The sequence below is a fragment of the Oncorhynchus gorbuscha genome, unplaced genomic scaffold (genome assembly GCF_021184085.1).
Source record: "Oncorhynchus gorbuscha isolate QuinsamMale2020 ecotype Even-year unplaced genomic scaffold, OgorEven_v1.0 Un_scaffold_512, whole genome shotgun sequence".
Lineage (NCBI taxonomy): Eukaryota > Metazoa > Chordata > Actinopteri > Salmoniformes > Salmonidae > Oncorhynchus > Oncorhynchus gorbuscha.
In genome coordinates, this window is record NW_025745344.1 from 56134 (window position 1) to 74307 (window position 18174).

General features: G+C 47.4%; 1 protein-coding gene across 1 annotated transcript; it reads right to left on the reverse strand.

The window, feature by feature from the left end:
- Positions 1-2781: 2781 nt before the first annotated feature.
- On the reverse strand, positions 2782-17656 carry LOC124018440 (ORC ubiquitin ligase 1-like). The gene is made up of 6 exons (XM_046333761.1): positions 17505-17656; positions 16889-17024; positions 15737-15828; positions 13656-13877; positions 8814-8902; positions 2782-5577 (listed from the first exon to the last, which is right to left on the reverse strand). Exons 1-6 carry the CDS (start codon positions 17574-17576, stop codon positions 3897-3899), a joined length of 2292 nt encoding a protein of 763 aa, XP_046189717.1. The 5' UTR covers positions 17577-17656; the 3' UTR covers positions 2782-3896.
- Between the last annotated feature and the right edge of the window lie 518 nt (positions 17657-18174).

Genomic DNA, 18174 nt, shown 5'->3' on the forward strand with positions numbered 1-18174 from the left:
TATGAGCTTTAGGGGATACAGACTGACCACTGAGCTTTAGGGGATACAGACGGACACGATGAGCTTTAGGGGATACAGACGGACACTGAGCTTTAGGGGATACAGACGGACACTATGAGCTTTAGGGGATACAGACTGACACTGAGCTTTAGGGGATACAGACTGACACTGAGCTTTAGGGGATACAGACGGACACGATGAGCTTTAGGGGATACAGACGGACACAATGGGCTTTAGGGGATACAGACGGACACGATGAGCTTTAGGGGATACATGGGGACACTATGAGCTTTAGGGGATACAGACGGACACTATGAGCTTTAGGGGATACAGACGGACACGATGAGCTTTAGGGGATACAGACGGACACTATGAGCTTTAGGGGATACATGGGGACACAATGAGCTTTAGGGGATACAGACGAACACAATGAGCTTTAGGGGATACAGACCAACACAATGAGCTTTAGGGGTTACAGACGGACACGATGAGCTTTAGGGGATACAGACGGACACGATGAGCTTTAGGGGATACAGACGGACACTATGAGCTTTAGGGGTTACAGACGGACACGATGAGCTTTAGGGGATACAGACGGACACTATGAGCTTTAGAGGATACAGACTGACCACTGAGCTTTAGGGGATACAGACGGACACGATGAGCTTTAGGGGATACAGACGGACACTGAGCTTTAGGGGATACAGACGGACACTATGAGCTTTAGGGGATACAGACTGACACTGAGCTTTAGGGGATACAGACTGACACTGAGCTTTAGGGGATACAGATGGACACGATGAGCTTTAGGGGATACAGACGGACACGATGGGCTTTAGGGGATACAGACGAACACGATGAGCTTTAGGGGATACATGGGGACACTATGAGCTTTAGGGGATACAGACGGACACTATGAGCTTTAGGGGATACAGACGGACACGATGAGCTTTAGGGGATACAGACGGACACGATGAGCTTTAGGGGATACAGACGGACACTATGAGCTTTAGGGGATACATGGGGACACAGCTTTAGGGGATACAGACGGACACGATGAGCTTTAGGGGATACAGACGGACACTATGAGCTTTAGGGGATACATGGGGACACTATGAGCTTTAGGGGATACAGACGGACACTATGAGCTTTATGGGATACAGACGGACACCGTGAGCTTTATGGGATACAGACGGACACCGTGAGCTTTAGGGGATACATGGGGACATGATGAGCTTTAGGGGATACAGACGAACACCATGAGCTTTAGGGGATACAGACGGACACCATGAGCTTTAGGGGATACAGACGGACACGATGGGCTTTAGGGGATACAGGGTAAAACAGTGAGCTTTAGGGGATACAGACAAACACGATGAGCTTTAGGGGATACAGACGGACACTATGAACTTTAGGGGATACATGGGGACATGATGAGCTTTAGGGGATACAGACGAACACAATGAGCTTTAGGGGATACAGACCAACACAATGAGCTTTAGGGGTTACAGACGGACACGATGAGCTTTAGGGGATACAGACGGACACGATGAGCTTTAGGGGATACAGACGGACACTATGAGCTTTAGGGGATACAGACAGACACTATGAGCTTTAGGGGTTACAGACGGACACGATGAGCTTTAGGGGATACAGACTGACCACTATGAGCTTTAGGGGATAGACGGACACGATGAGCTTTAGGGGATACAGACGGACACTGAGCTTTAGGGGATACAGACGGACACTATGAGCTTTAGGGGATACAGACGGACACTGAGCTTTAGGGGATGCAGACTGACACTGAGCTTTAGGGGATACAGACTGACACTGAGCTTTAGGGGATACAGACGGACACGATGAGCTTTAGGGGATACAGACGGACACGATGGGCTTTAGGGGATACAGACGGACACGATGAGCTTTAGGGGATACATGGGGACACTATGAGCTTTAGGGGATACAGACGGACACTATGAGCTTTAGGGGATACAGACGGACACGATGAGCTTTAGGGGATACAGACGGACACTATGAGCTTTAGGGGATACATGGGGACACAATGAGCTTTAGGGGTTACAGACGGACACGATGAGCTTTAGGGGATACAGACGGACACTATGAGCTTTAGGGGATACAGACTGACCACTGAGCTTTAGGGGATACAGACGGACACGATGAGCTTTAGGGGATACAGACGGACACTGAGCTTTAAGGGATACAGACGGACACTATGAGCTTTAGGGGATACAGACTGACACTGAGCTTTAGGGGATACAGACGGACACGATGAGCTTTAGGGGATACAGACGGACACGATGGGCTTTAGGGGATACAGACGGACACGATGAGCTTTAGGGGATACATGGGGACACTATGAGCTTTAGGGGATACAGACGGACACGATGAGCTTTAGGGGATACAGACGGACACTATGAGCTTTAGGCGATACATGGGGACACAATGAGCTTTAGGGGTTACAGACGGACACTATGAGCTTTAGGGGATACAGACGGACACTATGAGCTTTAGGGGATACAGACGGACACTATGAGCTTTATGGGATACAGACGGACACGATGAGCTTTAGGGGATATGATGAGCATTAGATAGATAACAACAACAGTAAAGAGGAGACTGGAGACAGGAACTCTGCCTAGAAGGCCAGCATCCCAGAGAAACCTCTTCACTGTTGACGTTGAGACTGGTGTTTTGCGGGTACTATTTAATGAAGCTGCCAGTTGAGGACTTGTAAGGTGTCTGTTTCTCAAACTAGACACGTTACCATCAAATTAAGTTTTATTTGTTGCAATAATTGGTCTACAAATTCCACAAAATGTACTGAAAATAACAGTTTTATTTTCAGGAATAATTTGATGCCAATACATACATACACATAAGCAACAGATTGAAAGAAGCAGTTAGCATTAGCAACAGATTGAAAGAAGCCGTTAGCATTAGCAACAGATTGAAAGAAGCAGTTAGCATTAGCAACAGTTTGAAAGAAGCAGTTAGCATTAGCAACAGTTTGAAAGAAGCAGTTCGCATTAGCAACAGATTGAAAGAAGCAGTTAGCATTAGCAACAGTTTGAAAGAAGCCGTTAGCATTAGCAACAGATTGAAAGAAGCAGTTAGCATTAGCAACAGATTGAAAGAAGCAGTTAGCATTAGCAACAGATTGAAAGAAGCAGTTAGCATTAGCAACAGATTGAAAGAAGCAGTTAGCATTAGCAACAGATTGAAAGAAGCCGTTAGCATTAGCAACAAATTGAAAGAAGCAGTTAGCATTAGCAACAGTTTGAAAGAAGCAGTTAGCATTTGCAACAGATTGAAAGATGCAGTTAGCATTAGCAACAGTTTGAAAGAAGCCGTTAGCATTAGCAACAGATTGAAAGAAGCTGTTAGCATTAGCAACAGTTTGAAAGAAGCCGTTAGCATTAGCAACAGATTGAAAGAAGCAGTTAGCATTAGCAACAGATTGAAAGATGCAGTTAGCATTAGCAACAGTTTGAAAGAAGCCGTTAGCATTAGCAACAGTTTGAAAGAAGCCGTTAGCATTAGCAACAGTTTGAAAGAAGCCGTTAGCATTAGCAACAGTTTGAAAGAAGCGGTTAACGATTGCAGTCTTGTGTTGCTAATGCTATGCCAAATGGTACCCTATTCCTCACATAATGAACTACTGTAGACCAGGGCCCATGTAGGACTCCTGTCTAAAGTAGTGCACTATATAGGGAATAACATGACACTTGGGACTAAGACACCGTAAAGAAGGGAGCCTGGTCGCAGATTCTGCCAGGACATCGCATCCCACAGTTCCATAAAGAGCTGTCTAAGAGATCAGAAACAGACTGGCGCCCGGGCTAGTCTACAGTGACGTGGGCGCCATGGTAACTCCATCACATAAACTTAGAATGTTTGGAGGGACTGCCGACATTAAAAGGACTGTGAGACTTCCGTTTGGTGGCCTGACTAGGAGTCCCCGCGCTCTTCTCTCTCACAGCGTCTCCACCAGGTCTATGTGCCGAGCAGCAGTCAGACGAGATGTCGTGGTGGTGGTTGGCTGAGGCCTGCCAGGCCGACGGCCCTCCTGGTCCCGTCCGGGTCTCTGTTAAGGGGTCAAACAGCAGGTCGAAGGACAGTTCATCGGTCTGAGACGGGTCAGAGAGGTGTCCCTGTTCTCTAGCGGGCCCCGTACGGTCTAGAAGACTGTGGTCCCCGTTGCCAGCGTCTCTCCCAGAGGAGGATCCAGACCTGGTTGCCGTCGTCGTCGTAGATGTGGGCGCTAGAGAAGCTGCCCGAGTCTCTGACACTGTGACCGGAGACGAAGAGGTTCCCTTTATCCGACACGCCAAGTCGAAATCCTCCGCCTCGGTCTGTCCACCTCGGTCCTGCTCAGAGTCAGGATCCAGGAAGAGTTCAGAGCAGCCCTCCACCTCAGGTACCAGGGTCACATCCAGTCTGAGGTCAAGGGTCAAGTCCGGTGTGTCGGCAGAAGTCAGGGAGGAAGCCAGGGACAGGTGTGAGCCCGAGGACAGGTGCGACCCTGCCGAGCCGCAGCTCTCTGGCCCCTCCAGCATCATAGAGTCCAGCTCAGAGATCTTATCCAGATAGGCTACGTCCATGAAGGCTTCGTCCATGAAGGCTTCGTCCTCTGTCAGATCGCGGGACGTGGTGACTCCCGCGGTTTGCTTTCTCTCGCCGTGCCCCGACCCTGAAGACGTGTTGAGCTGCCTCCTCTCCTCCTCTCCGTTGTGATTGGGTGACGTCACAGAGGTCACGGAGGTTATATCAGAAGCCTTGCGGCTCTGCCAGGCTGCAGCCCAGAACAACGGCTCGGCGGTAGTGGAGAGTCCCGGCTCGGCTGCGTTGCAGGAAGACACACCGTTGGACAACTGAGCAGTGTGATTGGACCGTTTAGTTGCTACGGTGGAGACGCTGCTGCTACTGCTGGGTGTTACACTGTCCTCAAAACGGAGTCTCCTCAGATGGGTCACAGCCTTATAACCAAGCTTCTTGTCTTCACCAACACTGGGACTCTTCAGACTGAGAGAGCGGAAGGCGGAGGAGGGAGTGGAGAGCAGGAAGAGGTCAGAGGGAACGATGGCGTCAATCCTATCGGTATCTATAGAGTCTTTGTGTCCGAGGAGGGTCACGCCGAAACCTCTCCGGTGGTCCCGGAACGTGTCGGAGCCGACGGCGTCGAGCTGCACGGCGTTAGAGGTCGTCAGGAGGTAGTTGTGGTGAGCGGACAACGTCTTGGATTCTCCCTCCAGACCGGAGCAGACGGAGGCCTTCTCCATGTCACTCAGACTCCTCGTCGTGGCACTGATCCTCTGATAGTGGACCCTGGTCTCGGCTTCACCTTCCCCAGAGGAGGTGCTCTCTGGACGGGCATCGGTGTGGCCCTGGGACGCCTCTCTCGGGTTTCTCGGGAGCCTCTCCGCGACCCCTCCACCCCGAGCCTCCAGTTCTTCTATGTACTGGTCGCTGCGTTCCAGAGCTTTCTTCAGGTGGTCCAAATCTCTTTCGTACTGATGGATCTTAGCTTCCAAAGCTGCTACCGTGTACCGGCCAAACCTGAGGGGTGGTTCAGAGCAGAAAGATGAGAGTAAGAATTGAATTTGAGAGCATTTGGGGGTAAAAACAATATATATATATATATATCAAACTATACAGTGGGGCAAAAAAGTATTTAGTCAGCCACCAATTGTGCAAGTTCTCCCACTTAAAAAGATGAGAGAGGCCTGTAATACTTATTTTCCACCATAATTTGCTAATAAATTCATTAAAAATACTACAATGTGCTTTTCTGGATTCCCCCCTCATTTTGTCTGTCATAGTTGAAGTGTACCTATGATAAAAATTACAGGCCTCTCTCATCTTTTTAAGTGGGAGAACTTGCACAATTGGTGGCTGACTAAATACTTTTTTGCCCCACTCTGTGTGCATTTGACCCCAGATGCTGTCGCTGGAAAGTATCTATTTAAACACTTATTCTCAAAAGAGGTCCTGAGGTACAGAATGTTACCATGAAGAACACCTCCCAGCTGAAACCACTCCAGAACATTCCACTACCCTCCCAGCTGAAACCACTCCAGAACATTCCACTACCCTCCCAGCTGAAACCACTCCAGAACGTTCCACCCAGTTGAAACCACTCCAGAACATTCCACCCAGTTGAAACCACTCCAGAACATTCCACCCAGTTGAAACCACTCCAGAACATTCCACCCAGCTGAAACCACTCCAGAACATTCCATCCAGTCGGCCACTACCATCCCAGCTGAAACCACTCCAGAACATTCCACCCAGCTGAAACCACTCCAGAACATTCCACCCAGCTGAAACCACTCCAGAACATTCCACCACCATCCCAGCTGAAACCACTCCAGAACATTCCACCCAGCTGAAACCACTCCAGAACATTCCAGTTGAAACCACTCCAGAACATTCCACCCAGCTGAAACCACTCCAGAACATTCCACCACCATCCCAGCTGAAACCACCCCAGAACATTCCACCCAGCTGAAACCACTCCAGAACATTCCACCCAGTTGAAACCACTCCAGAACATTCCACCCAGTTGAAACCACTCCAGAACATTCCACCCAGTCGTCCACTACCATCCCAGCTGAAACCACTCCAGAACATTCCACCCAGTCGACCACTACCATCCCAGTTGAACTGAAACCACTCCAGAACATTCCAGCTGAAACCACTCCAGAACATTCCACCCAGCTGAAACCACTCCAGAACATTCCACCCAGCTGAAACCACTCCAGAACATTCCACCCAGTCGTCCACTACCATCCCAGCTGAAACCACTCCAGAACATTCCACTACCATCCCAGCTGAAACCACTCCAGAACATTCCACCCAGTTGAAACCACTCCAGAACATTCCACCCAGTTGAAACCACTCCAGAACATTCCACCCAGTCGTCCACTACCATCCCAGCTGAAACCACTCCAGAACATTCCACCCAGTCGACCACTACCATCCCAGTTGAACTGAAACCACTCCAGAACATTCCAGCTGAAACCACTCCAGAACATTCCACCCAGCTGAAACCACTCCAGAACATTCCACCCAGTCGTCTCACTACCATCCCAGCTGAAACCACTCCAGAACATTCCACTACCATCCCAGCTGAAACCACTCCAGAACATTCCACCCAGTCGTCTCACTACCATCCCAGCTGAAACCAATCCAGAACATTCCACTACCATCCCAGCTGAAACCACTCCAGAACATTCCACTACCATCCCAGCTGAAACCACTCCAGAACATTCCACCCAGTTGAAACCACTCCAGAACATTCCACCCAGTCGTCCACTACCATCCCAGCTGAAACCAATCCAGAACATTCCACTACCCTCCCAGCTGAAACCAATCCAGAACATTCCACTACCATCCCAGCTGAAACCACTCCAGAACATTCCACCCAGCTGAAACCACCCCAGAACATTCCACCCAGCTGTAACCACTCCAGAACATTCCACCCAGTTGAAACCACTCCAGAACATTCCACCCAGTTGAAACCACTCCAGAACATTCCACCCAGTCGTCCACCACCATCCCAGCTGAAACCACTCCAGAACATTCCACCCAGCTGAAACCACTCCAGAACATTCCACCCAGGTGAAACCACTCCAGAACATTCCACCCAGTCGTCCACTACCATCCCAGTTGAACTGAAACCACTCCCGAACATTCCACTACCCTCCCAGCTGAAACCACTCCAGAACATTCCACCCAGCTGAAACCACTCCAGAACATTCCACCCAGCTGAAACCACTCCAGAACATTCCACCCAGCTGAAACCACTCCAGAACATTCCACCCAGCTGAAACCACTCCAGAACATTCCACCCAGCTGAAACCACTCCAGAACATTCCACCACCATCCCAGCTGAAACCACTCCAGAACATTCCACCCAGCTGAAACCACTCCAGAACATTCCACCCAGCGAAACCACTCCAGAACATTCCACCCAGCCGAAACCACTCCAGAACATTCCACCACCATCCCAGCTGAAACCACTCCAGAACATTCCACTACCATCCCAGCTGAAACCACTCCAGAACATTCCACCCAGTTGAAACCACTCCAGAACATTCCACCCAGTCGTCCACTACCATCCCAGCTGAAACCAATCCAGAACATTCCACTACCCTCCCAGCTGAAACCAATCCAGAACATTCCACTACCATCCCAGCTGAAACCACTCCAGAACATTCCACCCAGCTGAAACCACCCCAGAACATTCCACCCAGCTGTAACCACTCCAGAACATTCCACCCAGTTGAAACCACTCCAGAACATTCCACCCAGTTGAAACCACTCCAGAACATTCCACCCAGTTGAAACCACTCCAGAACATTCCACCCAGTCGTCCACCACCATCCCAGCTGAAACCACTCCAGAACATTCCACCCAGCTGAAACCACTCCAGAACATTCCACCACCATCCCAGCTGAAACCACTCCAGAACATTCCACCACCATCCCAGCTGAAACCACTCCAGAACATTCCACCCAGCTGAAACCACTCCAGAACATTCCACCCAGCTGAAACCACTCCAGAACATTCCACCCAGTCGTCCACTACCATCCCAGCTGAAACCACTCCAGAACATTCCACCCAGTCGTCCACTACCATCCCAGCTGAAACCACTCCAGAACATTCCACCCAGTCGTCTCACTACCATCCCAGCTGAAACCACTCCAGAACATTCCACTACCATCCCAGCTGAAACCACTCCAGAACATTCCATAAAACACACAACAGTAAAACACAGGACTTGTACGTACTTCTGAGGAGATCTACTGGCAACCTCCGCTTTCAACCTCACGTTCTCCTGGACCAGGTCAATAGTCTGACGACGCAGCATCTTGTTAGCCTTGAGCAGAGGAACACAACTTTTTTTAGTTCATATATATATATATATTCTATTACATTCTGGACGGCACGAATTTCAGACATTATTTGTCAGTTACATTGTGTATTGTCATCTTTGTATGTATGTGACATTGATCTGATGATACCACAGTGACAAAACTTTTTTTTACTCCGGAGTTCCGGAGTTCTAAATTGAGCAGCTGCTGAAAAATGAGCTCCTGTATATATTGAGATTTAAATGGTTTTTTAGAGTGAAGTACATCAAAAAAATCAAGAGAAAACTGCAAGACTCAATAGAAGACAAAACAAGGAACAAACAAAAAAGACAGGCTTTTGAAAAATTAACTATTTTTCATAAAATTGTACAGTTATCTTAGCTAGCTGAATTGCTAGCAGAATTGTTTACTTGTTGCTAAGCAGTTGCTAGGGACTCTCCTGGAAGAAGCTAGCTAGCTTACAAAGAATAACAACAAAAAATATCTAGTTAACAGAAGAAAGGAAGACAAAATAAGGACAAAAGAAGGACAGAAGAAAAAGGAAAAGAAAGAGGACAACATAGTGAAACAGTCAGCACTTCTATTGCAACTTGTATTTCGTCGTCCTAACGTAGTCTACACTGCTATCTGCCCAGCAGCTAGCCAGCTAGCATACGTCCACCGCCTACCGAATAGCAGCACTGTAAAAACTATTACACTCAACTGAACGACTTGATTAGTGTAGTGTTAGCTAGCTACATAGTTGTCTTTGCTGTCTTCGTATCCAAGATAATTGTGTAGTTTAGAGCGTGTAGTCTTAGAGTGATTATCTTAATTTACTGAGGTTAGCTAGCCAGCTATTTGTCGTCCTTAACGTAGGAGACACTGCTAGCTAGCCAACAGCTAGCCAACGTCTACTGAATAGAACTTCCGCACTCAACAACCCGGTCGCATTCCGCTTCGCTCCACAGGTAGTATCACATTTTTCATTTCATTTCATTACAGCACAACGGTTTGATTTGTTTGATCGTAGCTAGCTACATAGCTAGCTACATAGCCGTCTGTGTATCAAAGATAATTGTTGTCGTTCTTTTAGCAACGTAACGTAATCAACACTGCTAGCTAGCCAGCTGGCCCCGAATAGCAGCACTGTAGAAACTATTACACTCAACGGAACAACTTGATTAGTGTAGTGTCAACAACGCAACCACTGCCAGCTAGCCTACAAAGTCAACAACGCAGCCACTGCCAGCTAGCCTACTTCAGCAGTACTGTATCATTTTAATCATTTTAGTCAATAAGATTCTTGCTACGTAAGCTTAACTTTCTGAACATTTGAGACGTGTAGTCCACTTGTCATTCCAATCTCCTTGCATTAGCGTAGCCTCTTCTGTAGCCTGTCAACTATGTGTCTGTCTATCCCTGTTCTCTCCTCTCTGCACAGACCATACAAACGCTCCACACCGCGTGGCCGCTGCCACCCTAATCTGGTGATCCCAGCGCGCACGACCCACGTGGAGTTCCAGGTCTCCGGTAGCCTCTGGAACTGCCGATCTGCAGCCAACAAGGCAGAGTTCATCTCAGCCTATGCCTCCCTCCAGTCCCTCGACTTCTTGGCACTGACAGAAACATGGATCACCACAGATAACACTGCTACTCCTACTGCTCTCTCTTCGTCCGCCCACGTGTTCTCGCACACCCCGAGAGCTTCTGGTCAGCGGGGTGGTGGCATCGGGATCCTTATCTCTCCCAAGTGGTCATTCTCTCTTTCTCCCTTACCCATCTGTCTATCGCCTCCTTTGAATTTCATGCTGTCACAGTTACCAGCCCTTTCAAGCTTAACATCCTTATCATTTATCGCCCTCCAGGTCCCCTCGGAGAGTTCATCAATGAGCTTGATGCCTTGATAAGCTCCTTTCCTGAGGATGGCTCACCTCTCACAGTTCTGGGCGACTTTAACCTCCCCACGTCTACCTTTGACTCATTTCTCTCTGCCTCCTTCTTTCCACTCCTCTCCTCTTTTGACCTCACCCTCTCACCTTCCCCCCCTACTCACAAGGCAGGCAATACGCTCAACCTCATCTTTACTAGATGCTGTTTTTCCACTAACCTCATTGCAACTCCCCTCCAAGTCTCCGACCACTACCTTGTATCCTTTTCCCTCTCGCTCTCATCCAACACTTCCCACACTGCCCCTACTCGGATGGTATCGCGCCGTCCCAACCTTCGCTCTCTCTCCCCGCTACTCTCTCCTCTTCCATCCTATCATCTCTTCCCTCTGCTCAAACCTTCTCCAACCTATCTCCTGATTCTGCCTCCTCAACCCTCCTCTCTTCCCTTTCTGCATCCTTTGACTCTCTATGTCCCCTATCTTCCAGGCCGGCTCGGTCCTCCCCTCCCGCTCCGTGGCTTGACGACTCATTGCGAGCTCACAGAACAGGGCTCCGGGCAGCCGAGCGGAAATGGAGGAAAACTCGCCTCCCTGCGGACCTGGCATCCTTTCACTCCCTCCTCTCTACATTTTCCTCCTCTGTCTCTGCTGCTAAAGCCACTTTCTACCACTCTAAATTCCAAGCATCTGCCTCTAACCCTAGGAAGCTCTTTGCCACCTTCTCCTCCCTCCTGAATCCTCCTCCCCCTCCCCCCTCCTCCCTCTCTGCAGATGACTTCGTCAACCATTTTGAAAAGAAGGTCGACGACATCCGATCCTCGTTTGCTAAGTCAAACGACACCGCTGGTTCTGCTCACAGTGCCCTACCCTGTGCTCTGACCTCTTTCTCCCTCTCTCTCCAGATGAAATCTCGCGTCTTGTGACGGCCGGCCGCCCAACAACCTGCCCGCTTGACCCTATCCCCTCCTCTCTTCTCCAGACCATTTCCGGAGACCTTCTCCCTTACCTCACCTCGCTCATCAACTTATCCCTGACCGCTGGCTACGTCCCTTCCGTCTTCAAGAGAGCGAGAGTTGCACCCCTTCTGAAAAAACCTACACTCGATCCCTCCGATGTCAACAACTACAGACCAGTATCCCTTCTTTCTTTTCTCTCCAAAACTCTTGAACGTGCCGTCCTTGGTCAGCTCTCCCGCTATCTCTCTCAGAATGACCTTCTTGATCCAAATCAGTCAGGTTTCAAGACTAGTCATTCAACTGAGACTGCTCTTCTCTGTATCACGGAGGCGCTCCGCACTGCTAAAGCTAACTCTCTCTCCTCTGCTCTCATCCTTCTAGACCTATCGGCTGCCTTCGATACTGTGAACCATCAGATACTCCTCTCCACCCTCTCCGAGTTGGGCATCTCCGGCGTGGCCCACGCTTGGATTGCGTCCTACCTGACAGGTCGCTCCTACCAGGTGGCGTGGCGAGAATCTGTCTCCTCACCATGCGCTCTCACCACTGGTGTCCCCCAGGGCTCTGTTCTAGGCCCTCTCCTATTCTCGCTATACACCAAGTCACTTGGCTCTGTCATAACCTCACATGGTCTCTCCTATCATTGCTATGCAGACGACACACAATTAATCTTCTCCTTTCCCCTTCTGATGACCAGGTGGCGAATCGCATCTCTGCATGTCTGGCAGGCATATCAGTGTGGATGACGGATCACCACCTCAAGCTGAACCTCGGCAAGACGGAGCTGCTCTTCCTCCCGGGGAAGGACTGCCCGTTCCATGATCTCGCCATCACGGTTGACAACTCCATTGTGTCCTCCTCCCAGAGCGCTAAGAACCTTGGCGTGATCCTGGACAACACCCTGTCGTTCTCAACTAACATCAAGGCGGTGGCCCGTTCCTGTAGGTTCATGCTCTACAACATCCGCAGAGTACGACCCTGCCTCACACAGGAAGCGGCACAGGTCCTAATCCAGGCACTTGTCATCTCCCGTCTGGATTACTGCAACTCGCTGTTGGCTGGGCTCCCTGCCTGTGCCATTAAACCCCTACAACTCATCCAGAACGCCGCAGCCCGTCTGGTGTTCAACCTTCCCAAGTTCTCTCACGTCACCCCGCTCCTCCGCTCTCTCCACTGGCTTCCAGTTGAAGCTCGCATCCGCTATAAGACCATGGTGCTTGCCTACGGAGCTGTGAGGGGAACGGCACCTCAGTACCTCCAGGCTCTGATCAGGCCCTACACCCAAATAAGGGCACTGCGTTCATCCACCTCTGGCCTGCTCGCCTCCCTACCACTGAGGAAGTACAGTTCCCGCTCAGCCCATTCAAAAATTTCGCTGCTCTGGCTCCCCAATGGTGGAACAAACTCCCTCACGACGCCAGGACAGCGGAGTCAATCACCACCTTCCGGAGACACCTGAAACCCCACCTCTTTAAGGAATACCTAGGATAGGATAAAGTAATCCTTCTCACCCCCCTTAAAATATGTAGATGCACTATTGTAAAGTGGCTGTTCCACTGGATGTCATAAGGTGAATGCACCAATTTGTAAGTCGCTCTGGATAAGAGCGTCTGCTAAATGACTTAAATGTAATGTAAATGTGTCAAATTGACAGTTGACGACCCCAAAATTACAGGATTAATTTACACAAAGAACCGTTCCAACGATTGTTCCCATGTTTTGAGCAGTGAGCTCCACGTACAAGGAACATAATAATATAAATAATAATATATGCCATTTAGCAGACGCTTTTATCCAAAGCGACTTACAGTCATGTGTGCATACATTCTACGTATGGGTGGTCCCGGGGATCGAACCCACTACCCTGGCGTTACAAGCGCCATGCTCTACCAACTGAGCTACAGAAGGACCACATAAACGACTATAAAATACCTCTTTTAGTTTCTCCACATCCAGTTTGATCCGCCTGTAGTCATCTGTAGCCGCTCTCAGCTTGTTGCTCCACTCTTCCACAACACCGGGGTCTAGACCCCGGTCTTCTCTCCGGCTGGCTGTTACAGTACAGGGATCTAGTACCGTCTTCAGCTGGGACTCCAGGATCTGGTTCTTGTTCCTCAGCTCTTCAGTCTCTTTGAGGAGACCTTCCACTTCATCCTGAACGATTAAAAGACAAGATGTCCCACCATTGAATTACATATAGAAGTCACATAGTGATTCAGAGGATCTCTGATGTAATAAGAGGATCTCTGATGTAATGAGAGGATCTCTGATGTAATGAGAGGATCTCTGATGTAATGAGAGGATCTCTGATGTAATGAGAGGATCTCTGATGTAATGAGAGGATCTCTGATGTAATGAGAGGATCTCTGTGATGTAATGAGAGGATCTCTGTGATGTAATGAGAGGATCTTTCTGATGTAATGAGAGGATCTCTGATGTAATGAGAGGATCTCTGATGTAATGAGAGGATCTCTGATGTAATGAGAGGATCTCTCTGATGTAATGAGAGGATCTCTGATGTAATGAGAGGATCTCTGATGTAATGAGAGGATCTCTCTGATGTAATGAGTGGATCTCTGATGTAATAAGAGGATCTCTGATGTAATAAGAGGATCTCTGATGTAATAAGAGGATCTCTGATGTAATAAGAGGATCTCTGATGTAATAAGAGGATCTCTGATGTAATGAGAGGATCTCTGATGTAATGAGAGGATCTCTGATGTAATGAGAGGATCTCTGTGATGTAATAAGAGGATCTCTGATGTAATGAGAGGATCTCTGTGATGTAATAAGAGGATCTCTGATATAATAAGAGGATATCTGATGTAATGAGAGGATCTCTGATGTAATAAGAGGATCTCTGATGTAATGAGAGGATCCCATAACGACAAACAGGTTTTTAGAAATGTTTACAAATGTATTAAACATAAAAATCACATTTACATAAGTATTCAGACCCTTTACTTAGCACCTTTGGCAAGGATTACAGCCTGGAGTCTTCTTGGGTATGATGCTACAAGCTTGGAGTTTCTCCTATTCTTCTCTGCAGATCCTCTCAAGCTCTGTCAGGTTGGATGGGGAGCTTCACTGCACAGCTATTTTCAGGTCTCTACAGAGATGTCCGATCGGGTTCAAGTCCGGGCTCTGGCTGGGCCACCCAAGGACATTCAGAGACTTGTCCTGAAGCCACTCCTGCGTTGTCTTGGCTGCGGGCTTAGGATCGTTGTCCTGTATTAGAAGGTGAACCTCCGCCCCAGTCTCAGGTCGTGAGCAGGTTTTCATCAAGGATCTCTCTGTACTTTGTCCCGTTCATCTTTCCCTCGATCCTGACTAGTCTCCCAGTTGCTGAAAAATATCCCCACAGCATGATGCTGCCACCACCATGCTTCACCGTAGGGATGGTATTGGCCAAGTAATGATGTGTGCCTGGACACAATCCTGTCTCAGAGCTCTACAGACAGCTCTCTTCGACCTCGTGGCTTGGTATTTGCTCTGACATGCACTGTCAACTGTGGGACCTTATATAGACAGGTGCGTGCTTTTCCAAATCATGTCCAATCAATTGAATTTACCACAGGTGGACTCCAATCAAGTTGTAGAAACATCTCATGGATGATCAATGGAAACAGGACGCACCTGAGCTCAATTTTGAGTCTCATAGCAAAGGGTCTGAATACTTATGTCAATAAGTTTATTTTTTATAAATTTGCAAACATTTCTAAAAACCTGTTTTCGTTTTGCATTATGGGGTATTATATGTAGATTGATGAGGGTTGGGGGGGGGTGAATTTAAACCATTTTAGAATAAGGCTGTAACATAACAAAATGTGGGAAAAGTCAAGGGGATCTGAATACTTTCTGAATGCTCTGTATCCCAAACTGCCAGCGGGGGAAAGGAGACACTCAGACACTCAGACAGACAGAATACTTTCTGAATGCTCTGTATCCCAAACTGCCAGCGGGGGAAAGGAGACACTCAGACAGACTAACAGTAGACAGCATATGTAGCTTACTTCATATTCCCTCAACAAAAGCTCTCCCCTGGTCTTTCGGAGGTGTTTCTTCACAGAATAGCTCTCGTTGGACTCGCTCTCATTTGTCCCCCCTAAAAATAAATAAACAAAACAGGAACCACAGTAGGGAATCAGTTCACTAACACAGTAACTCTGCCACAGTAGGGAATCAGTTCACGAACACAGGAACTCTGCCACCTTGAGCTACCGTCACACCAACAGGTGCCACAAAGTGCTTTACAGGTATCCAGCCTCGTCTAGACCGCAAACAGTGAGTACTACAGCAACAGGGAAAAACCTCCCTAGAAGGAAGAAACCAGACTCTGGGGTGGGGGGGCTTTATCTTCTAATTTATATTATGCAGAGATAATCTGGTTGACATAATATGCAGAGATAATCTGGTTGACATAATATGCAGAGATAACCTGGTTGACATAATATGCAGAGATAACCTGGTTGACATAATATACAGAGATAACCTGGTTGACATAATATGCAGAGATAACCTGGTTGACATAATATGCAGAGATAACCTGGTTGACATAATATACAGAGATAACCTGGTTGACATAATATGCAGAGATAATCTGGTTGACATAATATGCAGAGATAATCTGGTTGACATAATATGCAGAGATAATCTGGTTGACATAATATACAGAGATAACCTGGTTGACATAATATACAGAGATAATCTGGTTGACATAATATACAGAGATAATCTGGTTGATTTATTATGCAGAGATAACCTGGTTGACATATTATGCAGAGATAACCTGGTTGACATAATATGCAGAGATAACCTGGTTGACATAATATACAGAGATAACCTGGTTGACATAATATACAGAGATAATCTGGTTGACATAATATGCAGAGATAATCTGGTTGACATAATATACAGAGATAATCTGGTTGACATAATATACAGAGATAATCTGGTTGATTTATTATGCAGAGATAACCTGGTTGACATATTATGCAGAGATAACCTGGTTGACATATTATGCAGAGATAACCTGGTTTACATTTTATGCAGAGATAACCAGGTCGTCATTTAACATTTTTACATTTAAGTCATTTAGCAGACGCTCTTATCCAGAGCGACTTACAAATTATATCATGCAGTGGCTGTTAGGCCATTACTCGTACCTATAATTTCTCTGCACGGGTTCTCCGAGGTGATGGGAACTCGGCATGAAGGACATTGACTAGCCTTCTTCAGCCAGATGTCCATGCAGCCAGAACAGAACACGTGGTTATTGGCACAGATGACGGGCTGGCGGACCTGCAAATAGCAACGTAAAAAAAAAAAAAACGAGTTATTTTAATGATCGATTGCAATACAACTATCCGCGCATTGTAGGCACTGGGCTATTGTGAGATGAATCAATGAATAGTTCAACTATAGTTAATATTTGGCATTGCAAAGCCTTCCTACTAAAATTTGCACCAAGATGCTAGCTTAGCTAAGCTAACGACACATGATCTGCAGCCGAAAACAATAATTTGGTCGATGTAATTAGTCAACAAAGGTGTAACTAACTAGCCACCCACAGACAAATATGAGTAGCTAATCGATATAAGGTTCAACATGTACATCACTTGCGAAATGAATATTTACAAGGCAAGGAAGCTAACGTTAGCTACGTTGGCTAATCAACAGCTAACTAGCATAGCTAGCATTTCTGTCAACGTAAATAGTTGCATTGGCTAAAACACGCTGTTTCCAAAACGGGAAAGCACAACAAAATATAAACTGAATGACCTTTCCAAGGCAGATCTGGCATGATATGGGTAAAGTTAGAGAAAGAGTCACGTTTTGAAAGTTGTTAGCCATTGTTTGTTTTTTTTTGCTCAAGAGTTTCGACGAGAAACGACAACAACAAAAAGCCCCGCCTTCAAAACCACATGACTACGGAAAGCCAAAGGGGAGAAAATGTACGGCTGCTCTGGCTTTGCGTTTCAAAGACAGACAAACGACCTCACAGTTCAGGACCATAGACAGCACCTGACAGAAAACCTGTGCATTTCAACCTCAGGCAGGACAGACATGGGGATATTGGTTTTTTAAATTAACATTATCGTATTTTTTAAACAAAATAACAGAATTATTAAAAATAAAAAATAAAATCTATTTCCACTCTACAGTAAAAAAAAAATCTGGTATATATGCCATTTAGCAGACGCTTTTATCCAAAGCGACTTACAGTCATGTGTGCATACATTCTACGTATGGGTGGTCCCGGGAATCGAACCCACTACCCTGGCGTTACAAGCGCCATGCTCTACCAACTGAGCTACAGAAGGACCAGAAGGGGAATTGGATCTCAAATCCAACTCCCCAGAAATTGCATTCTATAACCCTCAAACTTAACTCTCGACCTTTATGCCAGTTCTACTGTGTGTTTTTTTTTTACATTGTTCCCCTCTAATCA